Raw genomic sequence first — 11,822 nt, 5'->3', positions numbered from 1 at the left:
ACTCCTTGTCTCGTAAACCAGGGAATCGAAACCACGCCATATGACTCAATGACAGACCTTATTGCTAACCATTCGGCCATCCAGTCTCTCAGCCCAGTCGGAATACAACAGTAGGGTGTTGAACCCTACTTCATTTCTTAGACAAACATAATAATAATAATTCTTCCACCTTTCCCGTTCTTGAAAAAATAGTCAACGCATTCTTAGTGAAGTATTTTTTAAACCTTACATACAGGCACAGTATTTCAGATTTAAAGGTAATACAGACTTACAGTCTGTACACAGTAAAAAAATAGTCTCATCAAAAAGCATATTAGTGTTAAATTATTTAAATCGAATCAATCAATCTAGTTATGGTCATCAAGGCCAGATGAAGACCATTTAGAGACCCAAGAAAAACAGTTTATGATAGAATTAACAATACTTAACCAAAAAATATATATTAATCTTTCAAAATTAAACAAAACATTAATATTCTTCTTATAGTTGCATATATGCCATTTTTTTGTCATTGGTTGTTGGGCCTGGTTGAGCTGCACCATTGTAAATCCAGTACTGGAATAAACCGTTGTGGTGCCTTTCTTCTCAGCATGTTCTTATTTCACTTAATCATTAAGTTAATGGCTGTTGGTCATCAAAAGTTCTCACTACTTTCTATTTATTTTATGAACTCATTAATTTTAGAATGTCAGCAAGCTAGGGTCAAAATCGAAAATTAGAATTATAGAAGGAAAACATAACTTATGGAAAACAATCACTGTTTTTTACTTATAGAACTTGATAATAAACAGAGAATACTTGTCGATAACATTGTGCTATATGTGTATAAATCAGTGTTTATTTTTCATAAAATTTATGTGGTTTTTTTTTTAATGTGCTCAGTCGCTATATGCCTCTTTAGTATACTATTATATTCTGGTCCTCTGTATGTTTAAAATACATGTAGTATATATTTTGAAGATATGTGAATGTTGAATGATCTGGCTTGTTGTGCCTTTAAGTATATATATGTGTATATATGATTACATTTATGTGATTAACATTGGGGTTTACAATATTAATTTATATACCGGTAACACTATTTATTTTTTTTGCAAAGGATTTGTTATTTTTGATGTAAATAAAGTTTGGTTTACATGTCAATGATGTTCTGGTTTTATTGACCACTTTAAGAATCAAATTTGTATATCAGTGTTGTATTTATTCTCCTGGTTTATTAAATAATAAAGCATATATAATTATTCTTTTAGCAAAAAAAATGTTTTGTTTTAATTTTTATCTGTAAATGTATTTTATAACTGATCAAACTAAGAAGATATCAAGTATGTTATTTGCATGCAAAGTACACCAGACCTCACAGTTTTTCATCCCATATGAATGGATAAACACTGTCCTTACACCCACTGACAGGGGAAACCTTGCAAGAAAATTCTGGGGATCATTCTCTCGACCAACACTGGGATTGGATCTCCTGATTAGTGAGCCTGTGCTTAACTCGTTGAGTCACAGCAATTCCAAAAATCAGTAGGGTTTTGAATACTGAAGTATTTTGTGACTGACTGGCAAAGCAAGTCTGTTGTTGGCATATCACTTCAGTAGAAATGGACATTACATAAAGCTATTTCACACACATGCTAGTGTGTGCTGTGGGTAATTTTCTGAGGCATGTCTCTACCGACCATTAGTAAATTTACAACCAGGGTATCGAAACCATGCCATCCCCCAGCCCAGTCGGAGTACAACAGTAGGGCGTTGAACCCCATTTCATTTCTTAGACAAACATAAAAATAATAATTCTTCCATCTTTCCCATTCTTGGAATAGTCAACGCATTCTTAGTGAAGTATTTTTTAAACAGTCCTTACATGTACATACAGGCACAGTACTTCAGATTTAAAGGTAATACAGACTTACAGTCTGTACACAGTAAAAAATAGTCTTATCAAAAGGCACATTAGTGCTAAATTATTCAAATCGAATAGATCAATCAAGTTATGGTCATCAAGGCCAGATTAAGACCATATCGAGACCCAAGTAATAAAAAGTTTATGATAGAATTAACAATACTAAACCAAAAAATATATATTAATCTTTCAAAATGAAACAAAACATTAATATTCTTCTTATAGTTCCATATATGCCATTTTTTTGTCATTGGTTGTTGGGCCTGGTTGAGCTGCACCATTGTAAATCCAGTACTGGAATAAACCGTTGTGGTGCCTTTCTTCTCAGCATGTTCTTATTTCACTTAATCATTAAGTTAATGGCTGTTGGTCATCAAAAGTTCTCACTACTTTCTATTTAATTTTCGATAATTACAGCCAGAGTTATGGCCCTTGATCCCTTCAAAAAATCTTGTAAATACTCTAGAGGCTAAAGTTATCATCCGATTGACTTCAGATTGATACAAAGGGTTTGAGGCCACGAGACAAAGAATCATATTGATTTTCAACGATTTCTGATAATTACTGCCAAAGTTATGGCCCTTGATCACTTTGAAAAATCTTGTGACGCTCTAGAGGCTAAAGTTATCATCCGATTGACTTCAGATTGATACACAGAGTTTAAGATCTTGAGATGAACAAGTATATTGATTTTCAATGAATTTTGATAACTTGAACAGTTAAATCCATGATATTAAATTTTTCGTATACTAAACGTTAGCATTGGGCAGAACTTTATATAAACCAAACAAATTCTAATGGTTTTCTGATAATTACTTAATGAGTTGTTACTCTTAATCTGATTTTAATGTATTATAAATGTTTCATTACCGAAAAAAGTAAAAATATGCGACAACTCTTGTGACGCTCTAGAGGCTAAAGTTATCATCCGATTGACTTCAGATTGATACACAGAGTTTAAGATCTTGAGATGAACAAGTATATTGATTTTCAATGAATTTTGATAACTTGAACAGTTAAATCCATGATATTAAATTTTTCGTATACTAAACGTTAGCATTGGGCAGAACTTTATATAAACCAAACAAATTCTAATGGTTTTCTGATAATTACTTAATGAGTTGTTACTCTTAATCTGATTTTAATGTATTATAAATGTTTCATTACCGAAAAAAGTAAAAATATGCGACAACTCTTGTTGACTGCCCGGACGTATGTTTCGTTGCCTGGCAACCATCTTTTTATTTTACCTTGACATTTTATTGCTTTAAATCTTCCTAGTGCAAAACGGTAAATTTCACCTAAAGGTGAATTTAGCAAGTACATGTATACATTTTTATTGAAAGTGTGATTATTTTCGATCATTTTCAGCTTTCACTTTCAGTGCAAATGACCTCATTTGATTACCAATCGGCATCGTATTCTACGCAAATTTTTACTCTAGAAAAGTTAGGTATGGTTTTGTGCCCATTTGCTCCGATCTAATGGGTAGGTTGCTTTGGTGGTGCTCATGGAGATGAGGAAGGAGAAAATCCCCTTTTTTTATCCATATATTTCGGCCATCTGTTTCCACACCACTCTGGATTTTAACCAAATTTTGTACTGATTTGTTGCTTGCGTAACTGGTTGAGGAATATGTTTTACTGACTCCTTGGTAGGTATGTTTTTTTTTGGGTAGTTCACATGGCAGCTTAGAGAGTTCCTTCGGGAGTCTTTAAAGGCAAAATATGAAAAGAAATGGGGTTTAAAACATCCTACTTTGCTGCTCCATCCAGACCCATGAAGACGGGCATATTCCATCCATACAGAATGCAACAAGGGACATTTTGCCCTACAGCCTACTCTTATTTCCAACTGTCAAGAGTTCTTTTATGTGCATGCCAATTGCCAATGTGTATATGTGACCTGTTTTCCGTACCATCTGAAGGACTGGACACCGTTCCTTTCCAGGTCCTGCGTCCTGCACTACCAACAAGAGGAAACCACACTAGAAAATCTTGAGAAACTTTCTTATCTTACCCAAGACAACCAGGTTAGCAGGCCAGTGTGGCTCCCCAAAAGGCAAAATAAAAATATTCAAATGTGTTTAAAATCAAGTTGCTAGGGCCTTTAAATGACAGAGAAATAATGAATAATGTTCATAAGCAAGAGTTATTGAAGATCAGGTAATTTGGTTTCGAGTCGGTAATATTTCACATCATCAATCCAGCAAGTTAGGGCAATTGGGAAATATTCAATAAAGAACAGCTGGTTTGTAAAAACGTTTAATGCAAATTTATATTTACATGTACTATCATATCCCCTGGAAGACATTTTTAATTAAAAGTAAACAACCTACATTTGCATGGGACTGATGAAATACAATAGATACATTTTTTATGGGACTGATGAAATATACTATAATTAAATATTTCTATGGAACTGATGGTCGTTAAAATATTTTTAAAGGAAAAATCCAGCCCTTGCAGATTTTTCATATATTATTCATTATCAATTATTAAAATAGTTTTCATATGCACAGCCGAAAATAGAAATCTTTTTGCCATTAAGAAATTATACCCCAACTGTTATCCACTGCTATTAGAACTTTGGTTTGACATGGTTGAACTACTTTAAAGGAGCTAATCGCTAACATTTGGGACCTAGAAATTCACAAAAGTGGGTCGCAACGCATATAATACTGTAATATGAATGTATATAAACTGATTTACATTTAATGGTTTCCGTTTTTACTCCAATTTCAAATCAGTTATGTTCGGTGAAATAAGTCAGCAATCTCAATTGAGTTCAAATTTCTAGCGTCTAGTTATTCTAGTCTACATAACTCCATTTGATTTGGTGCAATGTGTCTAGCCTCGTCCCTCAATACAACTGGGGCTGAAGCGCATTATGGTACACGATTCGTGTACCAATGTTAAAAAAATTATTTTATCTTAAATATCGGATATCAGAAGCTCATCTTTTCCCGGTAAGTTTACATCATCGATGTTGATTTAAATTGACCAATAATTTGTGTTTTCGATGTCGAAGATTTTGGAGGATTTTTAGTTATGGACTTAGGTCCTTTAATAATTATATATGAATACCATATCATAACAGCTGTATTGAATGAATGAAATGTGTTTTAATGTCCTACATTTCTAAGTTTTAATCAGGCTAATGAAGTTTAGCATACCCCATGCAGTGTGCTATGAGGGAAATTTTGCCAACACAGCAATTGAATTCTAACTGTCAAGGGTTCTTTTATGTGCATTCCAATCCAAGGTGTACACAGGACCTCAGTTTTTTGTTGCATCCAAATGACTAGACATTGTACCTTGCCATGCCCACCATCCTGCACCACTGACAAGAAAGAAACCACACTGGAAAATCCTGAGTAGGCCTAACTTTCTTGGTCAACACGGGGATCAAACCCCAGACCTCCTTGTTAGTTTAACAGTGCCTTACTCACTGAGTGCCTGTAGTGAAGGCATTAGATCTTTCAAAGATAGCCATGTAGAGCGTGGAATACACCCACACAGCAGCTTTGTCTCAACTGCAGCTTATCCGGAAGGAAAACTTGGAATGGAAAGTCGCAGAACGCTGAAAATTGATAGGGTTTGTCCTATAATGACCAAATTTAAAAATAATCCGTCAAATACTCAAGCCTCTATCGCGTTCACAAGCCAATTGTTGACGGACCAAGGGACAGGGTGAAATTTGAGCATATAAAAATGGAATAAAATAAAAAGAAAAACTTTATGTTCATCCATCCATGACCACATTGCTACACACCAAATTGGAAAATAATCCGTAGAAGACTGTAGCCTCTATTGCGTCACAAGTGTTTTGGAATAAGGAGCGTAACTCAGGAACATAAAATGAAATGGAAATGAAATGAGATTTAACGTCCTACTTTTCTGCTCTGACTAGGCTAATGAAGAAGGGAACTCTGGAGCGAAAAGTCTCAGAACACTGAAAATTGATAGGGTTTGTCCTCGAATGACCAAATTTAAAAAGAATCCATCAAATACTCAAGCCTCTATCGCGTTCACAAGTCAATTGTTGACGGACCGAGGGACAGGTGAAATGTGAGCATATAATTATGGAATAAAACAAAAAGAAAAACATATTATGTGAAAAAATTCAATGAAAAACAAAAAATGCCTGTATAAACAGAGTATTACCATAATTGAGTTGAAAGATTCTAAGCAGCTAAAAAATAAAGCCTCATTGATTTTTAAAAGTCAAAATCCAATGAAATTGACATTTTTAATTTTGACCTAAATCGAAAACATCTAGTCAATTTAATATTTAATTCCTTGCTCATAAAATGGATAATACCAACAAACATCATAATAACAATACAAGCATCCAATATATATAGATATACATTTTTATGGGTCTAGTATTTAACTATATACAGATTAAACTATAAAGCCGAGTTCATGTTATCAATTATTTGATAAAAATTAAGGAATGTTTTCTGATTTTTTTTCCTCAAAACAACATTACTGCTACTATTTAATATGAACCCTGAGAAATTTTTTTTCTCTTTCAGTCCAACTTTTCTCCCAAAAAATCATTTTGAAACAGTACAGACTTCTCAAAAAGAATTTTAATAATCTTTTTCAAATCACTGGACCATGTAGGCCTACAATAGAGTACACTGTTCAATAACCCAAATATATTGTACAGTGTTTTTATACACACACCTGCTACTCCTACATGATATTGAGACTGTATGCCCAGGATAGGTGGATAAAATGTTCCAAATTGATTTATTACATACCGTCACTGTCACATGAATTTCAAACTGGTATTTTTCCTTTTGTTTTTAAAGAGGAATTATCACTCATCAAGAAAAGTAAATAAAACTAGACGTGCCAGGCAGATATTAAAGCTTTCATATTCATCGTCATGTGTTATGGATTATATCAAGCATCTTAAAACGAAAAAGAATTATAAAATTCGGTCAAAAACTGGCTAAGTTAAAACGAGAAACATTTCACCCGGGCAAAAGAGATAACTGACACTTACATTGGTGTAATCGGAGAGACCTCCCTTTCCATAAGTTTCACAAAAAATCGATCAAGCCGTTTAAAAATGAGAAGAAAAATGAATTATTAAGATCCACCAAAAATTGGCAGTTATACAGAGAGAGAGAGGGAGAGAGAGAGAAATGAGGTTTAACGGTGTCCCCTTGACACAAACTAGGTCATTTCAGGACTGGCACATGGTTCAATTTTATTTCAATAATTCGCTTGCGCGTAGGGATCTTTAGCAGTGGGAGAACACTGGAGGACCCAGAGAAAATCAACAAGGTTGGAATCCAAACCTCGGCAGTTGATTCAATGACAGACCTTATGATACAGCGTGCACGTGCTAACAAAAAAAACGGCTAAATCATAACAACCAGGCCCCGAGTTCACAAAGCATTCTCAGACTTAAGTTAAGAATTTACTCAAAATTGTTCGCCTTATTTTAACTAAAATATAACCCTTTATAAAACTATTGTTGTTTTAATGTATCAAATACATCAATAAGAAACTATGTGCAAAGTTTTGTGTTTCTGGATCAACGATATTTCTCATAAACAGTGATTCAAAGTTGAGTAAATTCTTAACTTAAGTCTGAGAATGCTTTGTGAACTTGAAGTCTGGCACTTCCCATCAGATGTTAAAGATTTTGTCTATAATCTTAAACAGAAAAGAATTATTATCTTAGTTGTAATGATAAGAATTCAACGGGGCAAAATTTGACATTTTAAAAGTTGCACAGAACATTTGTTTACCAATCGATTTTGATCAAACTTTCAAAATAAGCACCAAATGACCTATCTAATCCTTTGTCATTAACATTTGACCTGATTTCAAAGTTTTTGAATATTAAGAAAAAAAGTGTTAAAGGCTCAATACCACTCTTGTTGTAACTGAATAATATGTCCCAATCTTTATTCTGGTCAACAAATGGTACTATTTTACAATATTCCAATTAATTGATGATACAAATTTCATCTTAACACACCTAATTTAAAAAATTGGAAAAATTCAACTAAATGATTTGAAAAGCCTGACGTAAAGCTTTTCAAATGTGACTTGGATTTAAAAATATTTTTGAACCCTCTGGACAAGTAAAATAGGATTTAATGGATAATTTACACAACAGGTAAGACACTAACACATCTTAGTACTTAGAATAAGGCTATTTGTTTATTTTCTGGAGCTGTCAAGCCAGCAAGAGTGTTATTGTCCCTTTAAACAAATTTGTTGGCATGAAAAACTTCAAAGACGAAATTCGAATTTTGACATTTTCAAATACCATAAATTCAACCCTCAGCCTAGCTATTGAGAAATATATTAACGTGGATTTTTCACTATGTTTCATATTGATTCAAAATAATGACCATTTGTTGACCGATATCAAAATTCGGCTCTCTACATTTTATAGGCATCACCTTTAAGGATGGATGCACTTCCGGTGCGATCGACAAACTTTATATTTTGTGCACGCATCAGTAGTGTCTTAGCTAGGGTAGAAAAAAAAGATTCAAGGTAATCTGACCTGCTTTTTTTTCGATTTTTTTGTTGAAAATTCTGATCCTTAAAGGAGCTAAATCGCTAATATTTTGGACCTAGAAATTGGCACAAATGAGTCGCAACACATATAATAATGTAATATGAATTTATATAAACTGTTTTACATTCAATCTTGTCCGTTTTACTGTGAATTGTCATCAGTTATGTTCGGCGAAATACGCCAGAAGTCTCAACCGCAAGTCAGTTTCTAGCGTCTTGTTATTCCAGTCAACACCGATATTATTTATTGCGCATGCTCTCCAAATAAGAATATGATATCTCCGTTTGACATGACTTGTGGAATATGTCTAGCCTCATTCTTTGAGCAACTTGTTACAAATGGCGCTGAAACGCATTATGGTACACGATTCGTGTACCAATGGTAAAATGTTTATTTTGTCTTAAATATTGGATATCAGAAGCCCATCTTTTCCAGGTAAGATCACAACACCAATGCTGATTTAAATTGCAAAATAATTCGTGTTTTCAATGTCGAAGATTTTGGATGATATTGAGTTACGGACTTAGCTACTTTAATTTCTCCAAGGGGAGATACGTTAAAAAATTTCCTATGACATCGTTCAAGTTGAATCAGTCAGATCTACTTACATTCCAAATTTCATGAAAACATGCTAATATTAAAGAAGTTGTCAATTTTGTCTCAACTTCTGGGACAAAATCACAGCAACAAATTATCGAAATTTGCAGGTGAAAATGAATTTTGTCAAGGTACTCAAAGAAAAAAGAAAAAATACCAGCGGCTGCCAGGCAGGATACGCCCACATTTTTGCAAGAGATGGATAGAGAACAAGCTAAAACAAAAAGCAATTTTTCGTGCAATCAAGGGCCATAATTCAGGAAGTTACAATCCGATATGCGCGAATATCAACAGGAACCAAGATCTTTGGGTTATAAAGATATGTTTTAGGTTTCATCAAAATAAGATCAAAATTGTGACTTCTAGAAGGTCCACATCCTTGATATAACCTTATATTTACACTATTTGCGATTTTCACGAAATTTGAGCTCGGCCATCATTAGGGTGTAATGGTGACATATTCAAATGTTTTTTTCAATCAGATAAATATTTTTACCTCTAGAGAGATTACAAGGGCAATCAAGGGCCATAATTCAGGAAGTTATGATCCGATATGCACAAATATCAAGAGGAACCAAGACCTTTGGGTTATAAATGGGTATTTCAAGTTCCATCAAAATCGGATCAAAATTGTGGGCTCTAGAGGGTTCACAACCTTGATATACCATATATTTACACTATTTGTGTACGAAGGGCGGCCATTTTGGTACGATTTTCACGAAATTCAAACTCAGCTATCATTAGGGTGTAACAGTGATATATTCATAAAAATTGTTACCTCTAGTAGTGACCACAAGCTAAAAATCGTGATTTTTCAGACCATCAAGGGCTATATTTCAAGAAGTTATGATCCGATATGCCCGAGTTTTGAAAGGAACCCAGATCTTTGGGTTATAAACATGTATTTCAAGTTTCCTCAAAATCGGATCAAAATTATGACCTCTAGAGGGTCCACAACTTTGATATACCATATTTTTACACTATTTGCGTACGAGGGGCAGCCATTTTGTCCGGAAGTTTTGGTCCAATTTTCACGAAATTCGAACTCAAGCATCATTACAGTGTCACGGTGATAATTCAAACGTTTTTTTATATCGGATAATAATTGTGACCTCTAAAGAGACCACACGCTAAAAATGTGATTTTTTTGTACAATCAGGGGCCATAATTCAGGAAGTTACAATCCGATATGCGCAAATATCGAAAGGAACCAAGATCTTTGGGTTTTAAACATGCATTTCAAGTTTCATCAAAATCAGATAAAAATTGTGACCTCTAGAGTATCCACAAGCTAAAAACATGATTTTTCGTACAATCAGGGGCCATAATCCATGAAGTTATGGTCCGATATACGCCAATATTGAAAGGAACCGCGATCTTTTGGAGATAGACCTATATTTGAAGTTTTGTCAAAATCAAATAAAAATTGTGACCTGTTGAGTCGGACGGTAGGACGGACGGACTGGGGCGACGACAATATACGTCCACATGAAAATGTGGGCATATAAAAATAGGAAAAAACCCCACAAAGTTACGACTATGCACTTGTGTCCATTTATTGTACAAATCAGACAATCTTTATCAGAAATGATATTTATATTCACTTCACACTCTTATGATATCCACAAAGTTATCTCATGTGAATTCGGTTTCATTTCAAATGAACTTGTATTATTTTTTATTAAATTTTCTAAGGTCATTTGTCAGATGAACATAAACAGAGAATTATAGAAAAGAATCAAGTTTATTTTATAATTTAATTTGGAGCTCAAGAAAACATATTATCATTATGATTATCAGCGGTTCACTGATCAACACAAATTCTGAACAGGAAAATATTTTGGCAAGTTTTGAGATGACAAAAAGACATTTACTACAGGATTGCCTAGTCATATTATGCACCAATAGCACACAAAGAATCTGTCCTCCATAAAAACTCTTTTCAAATTACATTCTTGTTGTTTCATCTGTATTAGGATTAGGATTAACTTTATTCTCATCATCAATAGATAAAGCATCATTAATATGACTACTGTCTTCTTTTTCTATTTCTGGTTGAGCTTCAACTTGTAATTCATCAGCTGGTTTACTTCTATTTAATAAAACTGGACCAAGTATAGCAATCATAAATGATCCTATTGGAGCAGTTAATAAAATAGATAATACAGCTATAGTCAATATCTGAAAAGATTAAATAAAAATTTCTATTCAGGTAATGCATTTTTATATGCCCACATTTTAGTATTAACGGTCAGAGGGTATTTAATATTTTAGTGTTCTGCAACCTTGTGTTTCGGTTTTATCCCCTCTTTTCTGAAAACCGTGTTAATGTGATAGAGACTGTTTTATGAAAATCTTAGTGTGAAGCATTGGGGTCATGAGAGGATGAACCCTCTTATCAATATTTAGCATTCATGGACGGACAAACTCTATCGTAACTCAGAGTTCCCCAAAAGCTTTGTTGATGGAAAAAAGTCTACAGTTTTTAATGAGAGGATGAACCATAGCGATATTCATTGTTCTGTGACCTTCCATTTCAGAGTTACCCACTTTTCCAAAAACAATGTTAACGTGATAGAGGCTACAGTTTTTCACAGATTTTCTTTTCAATTTTGATGTGAAGCATTGGCAGTGTTCTTAAATTTGCAGTGAAAAATACTTTTAATATTTATTGTTCTATATTCAGCTGGGTAATACTATTATGACCTTGGAAGTCAAAAATCTTTTACAACTCATTAACATCTTGTGGTATAAATGGCATATT

General features: G+C 33.7%; 1 protein-coding gene across 8 annotated transcripts in view; it reads right to left on the bottom strand.

The window, feature by feature from the left end:
- Positions 1-4,151: 4,151 nt before the first annotated feature.
- The window catches only part of LOC126809612 (sodium/hydrogen exchanger 9B2), a 33,815-nt gene continuing 26,144 nt past the window's right edge, over positions 4,152-11,822 (bottom strand). For all 8 annotated transcript variants that reach the window (XM_050534272.2, XM_056098566.1, XM_050534267.2 and 5 more), the window contains one exon: positions 4,152-11,239. In XM_050534272.2, coding sequence (XP_050390229.1) covers positions 11,006-11,239 — 234 coding nt within the window. In that variant the 3' untranslated portion in view covers positions 4,152-11,005. The remainder of the gene's footprint in view (positions 11,240-11,822) is intronic.

This window comes from Patella vulgata, chromosome 2, assembly GCF_932274485.2.
Source record: "Patella vulgata chromosome 2, xgPatVulg1.2, whole genome shotgun sequence".
NCBI classification, from domain to species: domain Eukaryota; kingdom Metazoa; phylum Mollusca; class Gastropoda; family Patellidae; genus Patella; species Patella vulgata.
Note: the sequence above shows the minus strand (reverse complement) of the source record. Positions and strands in the feature narration are given on the sequence as shown.